This window comes from Falco peregrinus, chromosome 3 (assembly GCF_023634155.1).
Source record: "Falco peregrinus isolate bFalPer1 chromosome 3, bFalPer1.pri, whole genome shotgun sequence".
NCBI classification, from domain to species: Eukaryota; Metazoa; Chordata; class Aves; order Falconiformes; family Falconidae; genus Falco; species Falco peregrinus.
In genome coordinates this window covers 116504249-116521185 of record NC_073723.1, presented here as the reverse complement: position 1 = coordinate 116521185, position 16937 = coordinate 116504249, and the positions used below count along the sequence as shown (strand labels likewise).

The following is a 16937-nucleotide window of genomic DNA, read 5'->3' as shown; positions in this document are numbered from 1 at the left end:
ATATTCCTAGCATTTCTTGACGGTTCTTGTCATCAGTTTACAAATTTTGTATTCATGTGATGAATAGATGGTAAAAGTAGCAAAAAAACAGTTTCACTAATAATTTATGTATCCCGTTATGAAAACTCTTCTTCTGTAACAAAGCACTCCTCTTTTTTTCCCCTCCAACAAGCAGAGTTCTCATGAGCATCTGATTTCATTATTCACCAGAGTAAGTGAATAAGCTTCAGGTTGAAAATTGTGACAAAAAATAAAAAACACTACTTATTACACCACTTCTTTGGAAGTGGTAAGAGTGGCTTCAGGCAAAAGACTTAACTACAGAGTATCCATATCTGGAAGAAATGCACTTTTATTCCACAAGTTTTTGGTGTAGTATGCATTGACCAGGCTATGTTTAAAATGTGTCCTGTTTCTCCTGGAGTCATTTGGTCCAGTTCCCTGTGATACAGCCTCCAATAAATTAGACATCTGTCATTTTAATTTATGTTGCCTACATTGTGCAATAAACCCCTTAAACACTAATTGAATTCTATAATAGGTTACAAAAGCACTTTAGGAGCTGTGAAGAAAGGTCTTTCTGCCGCTGAATTGGATGCAAACATTTCAGCTTGTCATCAGAGTGTTAGAACTGTAGCTACAGCTGGCTTTACACAGTATTACAAAAGAAGCATTGGCAGAGATAATGTCAGATGCATATGCAAATGATGCTTGCATTCTGGCAGCTTGCTTAGAAATGCAATCTGCACACTGCTATTACTGATCAAAGAATGAGAAGATTTTAATGGTTAATAGTCACCTGCGTTGTGAGTTTTCCCCTGATCTAGGATACTTTCAGTGTTTAAAATGCAACTTCACTGTGCTTTGTTAAAATTGTCAAAGATATATTTATTTTTATCCAGGGTTGCTTGCTCTTTTGGTTATTGTTGTTAATAAATACAGAATGCTAACAAATCATGCTAGTTTATTGGTGCAGTTGTCATAGACTAATAAGAATACTTAAATTCTGTGTGATGAAGGCGATACGCAAAAAAATAATTCCGAAGTTCTGTTACGCTTCTGTCATCCCCATCAACAAATGGAACAGCAAAGTCGGGCTGAAAGTGAAATTCTTCGTATCTTATCTGTCAGTAAGATAAGTGGAAGAACTAAGTTTAGAGATTTAGATGTTTTTCACTTACAGCTCAAGGTCAGTCTCCTAAACAAGGGATTTCCAAAGGCAGTTTGTTGCCCACAGATGAGATGGCCATCATTGAGTGGCAGATGGCTTTTGAGGCTTTACCTCCAGGGTCACTTCTCGTTGTACCAGGTGCGGGTGGTGGCACTTTGGCTCGCAGCCGTGATCCCCCCCTCCCTGTAATGTAGTAGCCCCAAAGCTGTATGTTCCAGCGCCTTCTCAAGCTCCTGTTTCTCAGCCTGTGGTGCAGTGAGAAGGTATCGCAGTGGCGGTGTTTTGGAGAACCACTGTTTGTCTCAGCTTTAAAGAGTGGTGGAAAAGGGATCTGCTCTTAATTTCTGAGTGTGAAAGGATGGGGCTAAGGATTGCTTTCACCTTTCACTGAGTTCTGGGTGAATGTTGTTAACACGTTTCCCGGTTTAATGTCTTAATATATTACATGGCCCTTTTGTAACAAAAACTTGGGAGTTTCTGCTACATTTGGCTGTTATCTTCTTAAAAGATGCATAATTCCTAGTCTGGTGCCTATCTAAAAGCTGTCTTCGCTATGCATAGTGCAATTGTATTGTCGTAATCCTTTAATCTATGCTACAGTTAATTGTTGTCTATAAGGAACTGTAATTTTATCTTGATAAAGAGGTGCTTATGTTTCTGAACTGTAGCTTTACTGTAGTACAGCAAAAAATGTTTTATATATAATTTTCTACAAGAAGTTGTAACCCAGATACTTTCACAGCCATATAATTTATTATAATGTATTAATTCGGTATTATTAAATTTGGATAATAATGTTGGTTTTTTTCTTAGTATTGGGTACCCTGTTGTGACTTTGGGCTTTGGCTTTAAAAGTTACGTCAGCTACAAAATGCGTTTAAGAAAACAAAAAGAAGTGCAGAAAGAGAACGAGTTCTACATGCAGCTTCTCCAGCAAGCTCTGCCCCCAGAGCAGCAGATGCTACAGAGGCAAGAGAGGGAGGCAGAGGAAGGCAAGTTATACTCATTACTTAATGTGTTTGCTATTAGCTGCTATTTAAAAAGGAAAAAAATAAAAGCCTGCTAAGGAAGAGCTTCTTTAGTCCATGTTCTGATGAAAGTACAGTGAACTCAGAAACAGAGGAGCCAGAAATAAAATTATTTTGGCAGTGGTTAGTATGACAGTAGAAATGAATTATGTTCTCACTGTTTAGTTCTTTATTAGCAACTGCATCAATCTAGTCAGTCTGTGCTCTATGAAGCACTAGTATTTATTATTAAATCCCTTGGTTACTGTTTCCTGCCTGTAATGTGAAAAAAGTCTTACAATACCATGTCACTTCTTATATTCTTTGCTAGATAGACTCTAATAATGACTGGTTTCTGCAGAAACACTTGATGTGTATTGTATGTCACGGTATTGATTGATTTAATGAACTAAGTATTTTTTTTTATTTTGGTATTGCAGCAGCCAAAGGATTATCTGATATGGATTCCTCAATACTTTTGCAGCACAATGGAGGCATTCCAGCCAATAAAAAAATATCTGCAACATTGCCAGAGCTAGAATATAGAGAAAAAGGGAAAGAAAAGGACAAGGATGCGAAGAAACACAACCTTGGAATAAATAACAATATTTTGCAACCTGTAGACTCTAAAATACAAGAAATTGAATATATGGAAAACCATATCAATAGTAAAAGATTAAATAATGATCTTGTAGGAAGTACAGAAAACCTCTTAAAAGAGGACTCATGCACTGCCTCATCCAAAAATTACAAAAACGTCAGTGGAGTTGTGAACTCCTCGCCTCGCAGTCACAGTGCAACTAATGGGAGCATCCCTTCCTCATCTACTAAAAATGAGAAAAAACAGAAGTGTGCTAGCAAGAGCCCAAGCACACATAAGGACTTAATGGAAAATTGTATTCCTAATAACCAGCTAAGCAAACCAGATGCACTGGTAAGGTAAGTTTGATCTGAGCATTGTGTAACTATCCTCCTTTCGTTCCAGTACATAAGATCTCTTTTTCTTAGGAAAATGTAACTTTACGATCCCATAAAGAAGACAGAATTGTCTAGCAATGGAATAAGATAACTAGAAACTGGGTCTTTTGGGTTCTGTTCCTGATTTTTGCCTCTGATTTGCTATGCTGCCTTGAACAAATTGCTTCCTTTCTACCTCAGTATACGCTACTTACCTACCTCACAGGGGTGTTGTGAGGCATAATAAATAGCTTTGACTATCATTCGATAGGGAGCATGAGAGAAATGTGGAGAATCACTATTACAGAGCTCAGTGGATGTGTTCTTAACAAACCTTCCATGGAGTGACCTTCACATCTCCAGGGAATTTAGTGGTGTTTGATGGTGCCTGAACAGGTGTTTTGTCTTAATTTTTGTTTTGTTTTTCCCTTGAAATGTTTGGCTTTTGTTTTAATCTTGTATTCACAAGTATAAATGCAAAGTGTCAGCTACTATATAACTCCTAAAAGTGGTAAGTTCAGACTCTTGCTTGCATGCCTGCTGCCTTACTCGTTTAAGTACAGGTCATGATTAGATTTAGCTGCCTTTTACTGTAGAGTGAGGAAAGTCACATCTTTACATATGCTTATCAGACATTTAAATGAAGATGTATTTATGAAATGCGGCTAAATAATAACGGCGTGTGAGTCCTGAGACGTACGGTGTTGTCGTATGTTACCAGAACAAAAAAGAGATAGTGTGGTACTGTTCAGAATGGGGATAGATGTATGTCTAGAACAAACTGTTGCACAATTATGCACTTTCCTACCATTCCTGGCTTATATATCTCTTTTTCCTTTTCTCATGTGCTGAACACTCTTTGGCTAACAAATCCTTGTTGGCTAATTTAATTGGCAGATCAGGTTCACTTTCCCTGCAGGTACCTTTTGATAATTGGACTTTTGACTCTGGTCCGCCTCTGAGGATTTGTGCTATGTGAATACAGTTACTTCAGTGAAAATACTATTTTTCTCCTCTGATATTCACTCTGCCACTGATTGGTGTACCTCTGCCAATTAAATATCTAGATTAATTGATACCTAATGTCTGTAGAGAACTTGTATGAAGCAAATAAGAAACTAGATAATCAATCTGATCTGTGAATCAAATTCAGCTAAGATTAACGGGATGCAGATGGCTCTGTCTTCAGCAAAGCTGTGTCTAAATACACATATACGGGACTGCAGCGTTTGTATGTTGCCAGTTTCAGACGGGCATCTCTACACTCCTTATGTGGCTTATCCGCTCACTGAAGAAGAGAACAGATCAGTTTTGCAGTGGTTCGATGTATCATTCATAAGTCATGAATGATGGCTTCTCATCATGAGAAAAGAGAAGGGAAGGGCTTTATGGAATCACCTGCCAGACTAAGAATTTTGTCCCACGTAGCTATGGCAAGGAATGAGATTTAAACCTTGTATGTTTTAAGTTTGAAATTACGCCTTGAAATTTTTATATGCTGTGGTGTGAGCTCAGACCAGGTGGTCACTGTAATTGTCCAAAGCAGGTTTTCTAATGCAGCAGTGAGTAAACAATAAACTAGACTGTGTCCTTGCAGAATTCTAGCTCCTCTAATTCTCTGGGTAGGGATGGAGTACACAATTAGTGTACTCTGAAAGTGCCTTTATGCAGTGTAGCCTTACTCTGCCCTGAAAGTGAATTACGCTGCTTCAGTCTTTTGTTTGTCAAGTGTTTCTGTGTGATGCGTGGGTGTGATGTGGCTGTTGTGCTCCATATTCATGTAGCTGCTTATTGTACACTGATTTCCCCGTGCAGGCAAACCAAGAGCACTTAAAACACCAACATCCTGTGTGTTGCTGCTCACAGCTTCTTACAAACACAGATGACTGAAATCATTCATGAAATCTTGTTTCTATTCAGGTTGAGTATGTAACTCCTACAGTAATGGAAGCATAAACGTACCTGACAAATTGGATGGGATGGAATGCACTTAAATTTAAAAATTCATGTTTATTTTTTTCTTAACTTGTCAGTTATCCTGGCCCTGGAGTGTAAGGCATTTGTTCATCATCTTTTCCACTTCCAGTAGTATTACTCATTCCCATTATGAAACTTTTAGTCTGCATCAGTGCTGTACCCTGAAAAGGGCTGTGTGAAGCCCTGTATTTGTGTCTGACTTTCAGATCAGGTCTATTCAGCTTCCAAATAAAGATACTTTTTATAACTTCTTGTCCAGCAGACTCACAGCAGGATGTCAAAACCAAGCTGCTTTCCTTTTGTGTTCACGAATGATTTCCCTGAGCTGACTAACCAGTATTAAATGTAAACTATGCCTTATGACTGCTAGGGACTCGGGATTAACAGGGGTTATTTGAGAGAGTAAAAATTAGGGGGTTTTGAGAACAAGACGGTCTTGTACGCTTGTTAATTTTTCTGTTAAGTACTTGATGTGACATATCAGAAAGCATACTGCTAATTAAGTTTATGTTTTATGTATACAATATGATTCTTACTTGAAACAGTAGGGTTTTATTTTTTATTTAGTGCATGTGTGTTTAGCTTTCTGGAGAAGAAGTTACTGATCCCCATCTCTAGGTATTTCAGTGAGTATTATGTTATGTTATTGTCATCTTGATAGCTGGAGCAGAGGGATTCGAGAGGCTCTGTCCCTGCTGATCAGCCTTGAAAGTAATCTCTGTCTTAGGTTTTTTGTGTTCCTACAGTTGAAATGACTATCTACTTCTAATGGATGCTGAAATCTGCTGTGTGTTTGTCAGGCACTTAATAATTGAATCTCTGATTTTGAGCTGCTTATTTCCCAACACCATGGTAGCTGGGCCAGTGGAGGGATACATCTGGTATCCAGTGGAGGGATAAGCATGGTATCCCTTTAGACTTAATATTGTTTGTCAGTAGGTACAGAGCAAGTTGACTTCTTTTTAGCGTTTCACTGTCACTTTTGAGGTGCAACAGGTTTTGTTCATGGTTTAGGGGCTCGAACAAGTCTAAGCTGTAATTGCTGAAGAATTGTGTGTGTTGCATATTACACAGTAATAATCATGTCCTGCCTCTAGCTATTTGTACCCTTAGAAAAAACAAAACCAAAAAAACCCTGGCACTGCAGCTTGGCAAAACTGTTTGTATCCATAGAGGTCTTGCCTTTGGCACAGAAGGTGTTGAAACAAGCTGTCTTATGTACTAATTATTCTCAGAGGTAACGATGACATCTTCTGGTAATTGGACAGAGAAAAATATTTGTGAAGGAAGGGCTGGTCTACCACGTATTATTTTGCTTTCCTAAAATGTAATGTTACCTGCAGAGGCAGGCTTCAAGGTTTTAATGTAAATTTATGTCCCTTTGATGCTAATTATTGGTAAATCTGTGGCAGTGTTGATGTCCTGAAAGTGATTGCTGCTTCTTCCTTATCCCCCCTGCCTGAAATGGCATTGGTATACCAGAAGGCTTTCTGCTGTCAGCTGCAGAGGGGGAGGTGGTCAGTGTTCTGTGCAATATGATGGGAATGAAGGAAAGCATTGAATAGAAAAGCAAAGCAATTGGGAATGTAAATTAGAAATCTGGGAGAAGATTCTTCTAGCAGACTGTTTTCAAGCCACCGTCAACATGGTGTTTGGACTGTTCAGAAACAGAATAACCTTTCAAAATGCCAGCTACTTAGATCAATTCTGTGTAGGAGAAAAAGAAGTAACTCTGCTTTCTCTGTGTGGATTACTGTCTTTTTGGTAATGAAAAATGCTCTGAGGAAATGCTAGTAACACTGTATTAGTTACAGCAAGAGAACCTCAATGCTGCAGGATCAGGTTGGCTACTTTAAAGTAGTAGGTTCCCTGCAGGGGTTGCTTATGCCAACAAGATTGGGCCAGAGCAAAACAAAGGAAAAAATGGGTCTCTTAGAAAGCACCCGAGTGCCTTTTGGGTCTTTAATTTTTACATAAATTGTGTGTACTTTCTGTGCAATTGCCAGGTGATTATGGAATTGAATTAATTGAATGAGCAAACTAAGCAACAAAGATACGTTATTCACCAGTTATCAATACTTCGGAGGATTTAGCTGAATTGGGTTGGTTTTAAGTTGATCCATCAATCTTCCCTGGAGCATTTGGAAAAATACTTAAGTTTTGGAGGTGATTACTGATTAATTCTCATCGTCAGTGAGATCAGGAATGATACGAGGTAGTGCTGGGGAAAAAATGGGTAAATCTGCATTTATAATAATGACAAACCTAAAGAAATTGGCCTTGGCTGTATAAACAGCACAATGTAATAACCTGCAGCTAAACCCTCATTTTAAAAATAGTTGAGTGTCAAAATGACTTGTAGTTTGTGCAGCAATACAGAAAAGCATCTTTGAGAAGTCATGTTTTCTTCACTACCCTTTGTAAATAACTTTTCCAATAAGCCTGGAAATAAGAGACTTAAGCAGAAAATGAAATGGTAGAAAGAATAATTTAAAAAACACCGTCTTATTGGGTCATCTATCATTGTAACAGTAGTGCAGACTGTTATGGAAGGGGGGAGGGAAAACTCCATGAGCTAGTCGGTGCTTGTAGCAGCAGAGCTTTCTTTTATGACATTATATTGGTTTACCTTGATGATGTACTTTCCTTTTAGAAAGGGGGCAACAGAAAGGGTGTTTTTATCTCCTTGTCTCTCTGTGAAACTGATGGGTGCCTCTCTGCCTAAATACATAGAAGTGACTTGCTGTTCCACAAGATGAAATTTTTAGGCTGAAAATGTTTGGCCGGACTTTGTAAGATGGGTAAGAGCATGGTTACACACCAGAGGATGCAAGGAATACATGTGGTTTTGAGGGAGAGCGAACTTCATGTCTATTTTTGTTTTGTTTTAAAATGAAGTTGTATCTCTAGCTAATTGTGGCAGGTCTGGGAGAGAAACCATATGGGAAACGTTTGATCCTTGCAGTATGATGGATTATTAGTTCCTAACTCATTTTAGATGGTGAGGAGCACTTATGCGCTCTATGGATTGCTGAGAACTGGTAAGCTATTTAAAGCTACAGCAAAAACTACAGTATAATGGACAGGAGTAATTAAAATCTGGTAAAATCTTACTTTAAAACTTATTTCTAAACAAGTCCATTGACAGATAAATTTCCAATGGTTTTGTCTGCCATTGACTTGCAAGAGATTAGTTTTCTCTGTATTAATTCTCTTCTGCCCCTTCGGAATTGCACTGCAATGGTTGATTGTTCGCTGTATGTAGATTGATCATGTTTTACATATATTATTCTGTCTTTTGCCTGTTTAAGTTGGGTCATCTGTACTGATAGGAGTGATGGTTTCACAACAGAATAAAACCTCTTAACTACATGGTGGTTTGAAAAATTCAGATGTGTGGCATACTGGAATCCTGTGATTAGAGTAAGTCAAACTGGTTAAGTTGCCACTCTGTCACTCCTGAGCCTACTCTGAGCTCATTTGTGGTAGCTAGTAAATTGGAGAGTTCTTGTGCTTTAATGGACACACAAGGTATATAGTTCCCACTTCACAGCTGCTAGCAGATTCTAAGAAAAAGAAACTCCTCGCTGCAGCGTTTAGTGAATTAAGAATTAAGCACCAGCCGCTCAAAGGCAGTGATGTTCTCTTGGTACGTGGTCTGCCTGGATGCGTTCAGTGGTGTGGCTACTGGTTTTTCATAAACAGTGGAAGCAGCGAGAGTTTGATCAATTCTTGTTGAGTTTAATCCTGACTTTTTTGTGATTTACAGTGAAAGTCATAATGAATGGCAGGTCGGTCTCATTTTCCTGTAAAAGTTACCCGAAGTCCCCTGTGGTCCTTCAGAGTAAAAGGATGAATATTTGACACTTGGAGCATGCTTGGAAAGTTAAGGCGGAAAGGACATCCATGAGGCTTTGGCTGTGTTCAGGCAGGATTTGAGTGATGTGTCATGAGTGTGCAACACTTCCTGATCCCAATTCTCACAAATTTCATGTACGCAGCTCTGGTTGGACTCCCTTGCCTATGCTGAGTAAAAAAGGAAGGCTGTGGCTTGTGGCCTCTTATATTTCCTCCTGGTTTGGAAAGTAGGCATCTTTTCTGCTCACGTTTGTGTGCGCTCTGTGGATCATGCGGGTTTCGGCTTTCTTTACAGCGCAGCCTGGACCAGCCCCATGAGCACTGCAGGTACAGAGCCCTCTTTGAAACCGGCAGGAATGCCATGAACCAGATGGCTTAAGAAGTTGGAACTAATGTCAGTACGCTGTTGCCAAAAATATAAATTCAGCTTGTCCTGTGCCAGCGTCTCTGATTTATTCGGGCTTTACCTGATCAGTGCTGCTTTTCCTGGAATGCTAAATACCCAAAATAAATCCTGGTATATCTTATTTGAGCAAGTTTGACATAACCTTAGATATAGGGAAAAGTATGTTTACAGCTGGTTTATTTTCATAGTAATCCTTTTATCGTAGACATGTATGTTGAAATAATTTATGGATACTTGTCAATGTAAAGAGTGCGTATGTGCGTTCCTTTACATTGTCCTACCAACTGTTTGTTCGCCTATTTATGAAAACGGGTATTAAAACCAGTCAGCTGTTGGCATACAGCAGTCTGTTAACGCTTCCTACAGCATCTTGCTTCCTTCAATTAGTGTTCGCTTCTTCTAAAACACTTCTTATTGGAAGATGAAATTGAACTCTTTTATCATTGCCCAACCAGCTGTCCAGCTCTATCACTTCACATAGTGAACGCGGTGAAAATACACACCTAATAACGTCCGCTGATGGGTTTTCCATTTTTTTTTGTTTGTGTACTATGGTTACATGGTTGAGTGAATATTTGGTTAGGTTTGCAAATTCTTTTCCTCCTACAACAGAGTACAAGGTGTTGAAAATATTTGTGGTCTTCAATATGAAATGTGTATTTGCTTTGTACTATTACTATTTGCCTTCTAACTGTAAGTTGGGTTTTTTTTTTCTTTTAAAGGTACATTTGACCACAATTTATACTATATTAAAAAGAATTCATCTTACCAATAGGGCAGTTCAGGTATAACTAGTAAAACATAGTGCTCATAAAAAGTGGTTGATTATTCACCTGTGATGCGTTTTTATTCTAAGAATCAATAATCTTATTCTGGAAATGTGGGGAAAAAATTAGGTGAGCTGGGTGCCTTGCTTTAGAAACTTGTGTTTTATTTAACCAGTTTTGATTGAAAATACTTTAATTAATAAGCTTGCATAGGTCTTCAAGAACTTTCTAAAGCTACAATTAAGTGTATAGCAGATGGTTTCTGTTCAGGAGCAATTAAAACTAAATATACTGATTCCTGAACTGTGGATGACTTAACACGTACTCGTTATTCAACATGCACATCATCATGTGCTTCCAGGAAAAAACCCCACATTTAGGTGAGAATTCATCGGCATGCTCCATAGCTCAGCTATAACTAACAAATGAAACTCATATTTTGTTGAGAAAAGTAAAAATTGTTTATATGTGCACCTGTCCTTGTTTACGAGTTCTTGGACTTAGAGAAAAAATATAATTCCATAGGATTTGTTTTAACAACCGTGCAGTGCATTGGAGGGAAAAAAATTCCTGTGGGCGGTTATGAAGTGTGTGTATAGCTACATAGAGCTATATATGTACAGTTATATAAAACTTTATTATGTAGCAAGGACAGGCGTAATTTCTGAGAGCTGATTATTTTAACAGTGATGGGGTTGGGGGGGGTGGCAGGTGGTGTGGTGTTTACTCTGCTAACTTTTATATAACGTGCTTGAACCTTTGGGTAACTGGGAAGTGAAGTTGAAATTGTCTTTTAAAATTGTCTTTCTTAGGTTGGAACAAGATATTAAAAAGTTAAAGGCTGACCTGCAAGCGAGCAGGCAGATCGAACAGGAGCTACGTAGTCAGATCAGTTCTCTGACTAACACAGAGCGGGGAATTCGATCTGAAATCGGACAGCTCCGGCAAGAAAATGAACTGCTTCAGAACAAGTATGTGTTTCTACACAGCTGTGTAAATTAGCTGCTGCTGACTGTAGCCTGGTAAAGGGGAAGGATTATGTTAAAGTTCTACAAAATTTGAGGCATTTGTCTGCAAATCCAGCAAGACTCATTCGGGACCTTTGACAGTCATTTATTTGTAGAAAGTAAAATTCTCCGTTAAATCTCATACCTGTTACCTTCCAGATTACACAATGCTGTACAAATGAAACAAAAAGACAAACAAATGATCAGCCAGTTGGAGAAGAAACTAAAAGCAGAGCAGGAGGCACGGGCCTTTGTAGAAAAACAATTAATGGAAGAAAAGAAAAGAAAGAAGTTGGAAGAAGCAACTGCTGCACGTGCTGTTGCATTTGCTGCTGCTACAAGGTACTTGCTTCTAGGGTAGAACAAAGCTCAGCTCCAGAAAATTGCTAAAATGTAGCTGTGGCTACTGAAATGTGTTTGGGGGGGATTTGGGTAGACAGTTTTCATTCTTCTGTACATAAAGGAGTAGTCTGTATTTGATTACTTTAAAAAAAAAAAAAAAAAAAAGAAAGCTTTATTTTTCTTAAGAGGTTTATTTGTGTTAAGACAGTGGAAGGACTGGAGAACTCCTTCCATGAAGCTGAGTCTCAGTACTCATATACATTACATTTACAGGATATAAAGAATGAATATGGTCTAAATGACCTGCTGTACTAGAGTGTGCTAACAGAGAGATGTGGTACTGTGTGTGGGTCAGTCTGCTTTAAAAAAAAAGGAACATCACCTTTCATGTGTGGATTGTGAATCAAGGATTCATGCAACAACACTGGCCAAAATACTGTCCCGGTCTCACATCTGGAATGTTTCCTGCTCTAGCCAGTGGTGGTTCAGTAGTAACATAGGTGTATAGACAGGAAGTTTTTCAAGATGAAAGCATGGCACAAGTGTGGGTGACTTTAATGTGCAGTGCTCCAAATGTCTAAAAAGAATTATTTCTGCTTTTGTTCTCCATATTTCGTAAATATTCCAAATTTCCTAATACTTGAGGCGTAACATTGAATCACTTTTTGCATTGTTGCCTTAAGGGAAATTACCTTGCTGAAAAGAACAAAGTTAACTTCCTCTTTTTATCCTTCAATATTCACATTGATTTTCATGTTATAAACAGTTTGGGAATGACAGCTTCTTTCTTATTTCATCATCTTCTCTTTTAATGTTTTTTCTGCAGAGGAGAATGTACTGAAACTTTACGAAATCGTATCCGAGAGCTGGAGACAGAGTGCAAGAAGCTAACAATTGACATAAAGCTGAAAGAAGATCAGATACGAGAACTAGAAATGAAAGTTCAGGTAATGAGAAAGCACCAGGGGCTTAGATCAGCATCACAATGAGTGCTTTCAGCCCTCTGAAATTGGTGGATCTACATAAAAGGCAATCAACACCTTCAAGAATTATGCTTTTCAGATGTCTGTCTTGCATGTCTTGCACCAGGCTTTGGAAGAGCATGGGTATGAGAAAGGTTAATAGTCTCAGCTCCACACCATTCAGTCGTTTAATTTATTAGAATTTTTTTCCCCAAACCAATGATCTGGGTAGACTGAGAAGATAATCCCCTCAACAACATCTACTATGAGAGGCTTGTTGCCAGTCTGTATTGTTATAAATTTCACTGCTAGCAAGTAAGTTTGCTTACTCTGTGCAGTCCTAATCACTAGCCAGATGGGTTTTTTGTGACAGTGCTTGAATATTGAAAGTACATTGTGGCAGACTTGTAGCAGACATGTTGTCTGGCATGTTAGTGTTTTAAGAGCTCAAATGTGTGAGTTGATGTTGACCTTATTCCTTTAAAATATCTGTTCCTAAAGATGTACTCGGACTGTCAACTGACAATTTGCATGAATGTGTATTTTTAACATCTTGTGGTTTTTTAGACACTCTTCAAAATCCACCTGGTGTTATTGTGAACTTGTTTCCAAATAACATATGCAGCCTTGTTGTTCCTGGGTTTACCAAACCCTTGAAAACAAGTGTGGCTTATCCATGGAGAGTATGAGCATGGCTTTCAAATAATTAAAACCAGCTATAATCAAGCTTTTAAGTTTTATTAGCATCTTCAAACTGTTAGAGGAGCTTTTTGTTGCAGCCATGAATATTTCCCCCATTGTATTACTGTTTCTTCATTTAAAAGTATAGAACTTATTTTGTATATAATATTTTTTTCCATAGTCAGAATGTTAATGCATACTTCCCAGCCACAAGGTGCCCATCTCTTATGTGCAGAATACTTGCTCCCTTCATTTCTCTTTTCTAAATTTCTGGGTTTGCAGCACAATTAGGTTCAACATGGGAATTATTTGAGATAAAGAAATCCCTCTCATCGGCCTACTGAAATGGCTTAAAATGCTTATGTAGGATCACTTTAAACTGTCTAGCAAGAGATCAGTCTCCACTGTAGCTGTTTTTGGGAAGTGTTTCATATTCCACAGCTTGGCTAAGAGCACTGTGTGGCTGCTCAGCTGGCACTTGGCCGTGGTGAGGAGGGTTTCTGGGTGGAGGGTCTCGATACGGATGATAGAGGGCTGAGAAGCAGAGTAAATGGTACTTGCTCACCGCACTGTAATTATGCGTTGTACAATATGGCTTTAATCACTTGTGTGGTGGTCATGTATAATTACTGGAGGTAATATTACAGTGTCCTTAATTAACCATCATTTTAATTTTACAGTATTAATACCAGGCCCAGTGGTGTGCTGTGGGGAAGGGAGAGACTTCGCAGTATATCTCATGTGTAAAGTCGATGAGAATAACATTTGTCCTAATTACTCCTACAGGAACTGCGGAAGTATAAGGAAAATGAGAAGGATACAGAGGTGTTAATGTCAGCACTTTCAGCCATGCAGGATAAAACACAGCACTTAGAGAACAGCCTGAGTGCAGAGACAAGAATCAAGCTGGATCTGTTCTCTGCATTAGGAGATGCAAAACGGCAGCTTGAGATTGCCCAAGGTAATGTGGGGATAGTTCAATTCAACACGTAGTGCTGACTGAAATCATGAAAATATAACAGAAAGATTATCCTGCGTCTTTATTTAGGGGTGTGCTACAGCCCGTACTCAGCATTTCAGTTTTCAGTTGGTGTTTGTCTTTTACAACTTTGTGAACGTGAGCCTAAGCCGTGCAGCTGATCAGCTGACCTAATTTCCCCAGGCTATTAAACTGAAGACGATAAATGTCAGGATGGGCATTAATTTAATTTATGAATATTTTCTACATTTTTATAAAATATTACCTTAAAGCTGGAGAACTTCTTTTAAGGAGCGAGAAGATAAAATAATAGCTGCTATCTATTAAGCCCCTGTCCTTGAATCCTAATGGTATTTTATACTCCTGAATAAATACAACCAAAGTGTGGCACGGGGGGGAAATAACCCAACCTGCTTTAAACTGCACACTGGTGGGGTAAGCGTGGACACTGGTGTCTGTGGTGGGCTGGTGTCACTGCCACCAGAGGGAGTGTGATGCCAGTATAAAACCCTGCCCAGCCTGTCCTTTGTTCAGCTGTGCAAACCATGAAGCGAAGTTTAAATAACCTTTTGATTTAGTACCCGTTTAATTTCCTTGCAGAAGTTTGCTTGGTTGCAGGAAAATTTGGTTAGAGCGAGAAATATTCTTTTGTTTCGTTTCTTTTTACTGAGTTTCATAAATTGCTGTAGTGACATTGTGAGTGTGCACAAAGGGGGGTTAGAAAAATGGTGAGAATAGGACAGTTTTGAAAATAAAGTAAATAACACATTTAATAAGCAAATGCTTGTGCTCCTGTGGGGTGGTTGTAAAACGTGAACAGCAAAATGCAGAAAAAAGTTGAGCCGTAGAAATAATCTGGTATTCGGCAGCCGTGAATCCAAACAATGCAAAATCGCATGGGAGTGCTGTGTCTAGGTGTGTTACCTGGTAACTAGAGGTAATTAAACTTCGTTCCTCAACACCAGCCCGAGTTGAGTTGTGGTTTTACTGGTGTCGTGTTAGAGCGCTAATTGTCTTCTGGGCATTCAGCTTCAACAGCTCTGATCGTTGAACAGTTGGTGGAGGGTGAAAACACGCTGCTGGTTCTAAGTGATGTTATTTGCTGTTTTCAGGGCAAATCATTCAAAAAGATCAGGAAATCAAGGACCTAAAACAGAAGATTGCAGAAGTTATGGCAGTAATGCCCAGCATAACATACACTGCAGCCACCAGCACTCTGAGTCCCGTTTCCCCACATTACTCTTCCAAATTTGTGGAGACCAGCCCTTCTGGACTTGATCCCAATGCCTCTGTTTATCAGCCCTTGAAGAAATGAATGCCAATTTTCTTTTTGCCCAGTAATTTTGTCATGCTGAAGGCATCACACAGGAGTGTCTCTTGCAGTCAAGATGAAATTGTATTGTGAGACTGTATTCGTTGTCATTTAAAACAGGATAAAAGAACATCTGGATTGACTAGAACTACCCATCAGTTTTTCTTGTAAATTTTTAGAAAACCTCACAGAACTTTGCAATTTATTTTCCTTGGCCAATGCATTAAAAACAATTCTTGGTTTTCAAGTAGCCAATTTTGCCTTTTTATGTACTCTTGCATGGTTTCCTCTTGAAAAATACAGGGCTTTGCTTGATTTTGAACCCTTTCTTTTTTTTTTTTTTTTTTTTTTTTCCCAATAATCTAATTGAATTTGCAGATTCATTCAGAAATAGTGAGGAAAAACCTTTAATTTTTACAGTGAAAGGGTTAAATAATCTAACAAAGCTTTGATTTATAGATGTATTAAATACAAATATGTGATGTTGCAGAAGATAATTTGATTACCCCTCAAAGGACCAAACAAATTTCAGGGGTGTTGTTTAAGGGAAAGAATATGAGAATAGATGATGACGTGACGGTGGTTGTTGTGTGAAATATTTATATTCCCATTGGTGTTTTTAGTCATTGAGAATTGCTAACAGTCTTGTTCACAGTGCCTTGGGAAAAGACATTTCAAGAGGAAACTTGATAGTTTAAACTATTTTTTCCCCCTTCACTGTCATCTAGCTTATATATCAAGCTCATTACAGAGTCTACTGCAAATTGTACATGGTAATTTGGATGTTCATTATAAACCAAGGTTACATCTTCTGTTTATTTTGATATAAACTCAGCAGTGTTCTGTAACTTGCCTTGATTATACTGCATCGTGGAAGGCACAATATTAATACAGGAAGCGTTATTGTGAAGGCGGAACTGTGCAATGTACTGTATACAAGAGACTGTAAAGCTGGCTAATAAAAGCTGCAGTTCTGGGTTTTTTTATTTTATTCAGCTGTGACTTACACTTTATATCACCTTGTGTTTGACAGTTTAAGTGGAGCTGAATATTTTTCAGCTGTTGTGCCAAGGAGTTTTTAAAGAGTTTTAAAGGAAACTCATAAATTGCACAAAGGTGTAAGTTAAAATGTATATTATACATTGATAGAAAATGTTTGCACTGGCAACTTCTGAAGTCTTTCAGACTTTTTGAGGGGGAGAATTGGCGGGGTGGGAAACAAAATTGTACTGGAAACTAGCAGAATTACAAACCCAACGTTATGATTTTGCAAACGTGCAGTGGACTCTGAAAGGACAAAGTTCTTAAAAGAAAAGGATTTATTTTTTTTTAAGTTTCATGTTAATTGGCATGTACGCCTCATTTAAAAAAAAAAAAGGTAGGACATGCAAGTCAATAGAAGTATTAAAGTTTCATCATTTTAATCACAGATATTATTTTGGGATAAAACTAGCTTTAGCCAGGTGTGCATGTTGCTGTCATTTGCATTTTTGAATCATCTTGTGTAATTG

General features: G+C 38.3%; 1 protein-coding gene across 1 annotated transcript in view; it reads left to right on the top strand.

The window, feature by feature from the left end:
- MACO1 (macoilin 1) overlaps positions 1–16417 on the top strand; it is a 29124-nt gene extending 12707 nt beyond the window's left edge. Inside the window, exons 5-11 of the mRNA XM_055799344.1 lie at positions 1985–2163; positions 2619–3117; positions 10956–11114; positions 11310–11492; positions 12319–12439; positions 13922–14096; positions 15227–16417. Coding sequence (XP_055655319.1) covers positions 1985–2163; positions 2619–3117; positions 10956–11114; positions 11310–11492; positions 12319–12439; positions 13922–14096; positions 15227–15429 — 1519 coding nt within the window. The 3' untranslated portion in view covers positions 15430–16417. The remainder of the gene's footprint in view (positions 1–1984; positions 2164–2618; positions 3118–10955; positions 11115–11309; positions 11493–12318; positions 12440–13921; positions 14097–15226) is intronic.
- Positions 16418–16937: the final 520 nt, after the last annotated feature.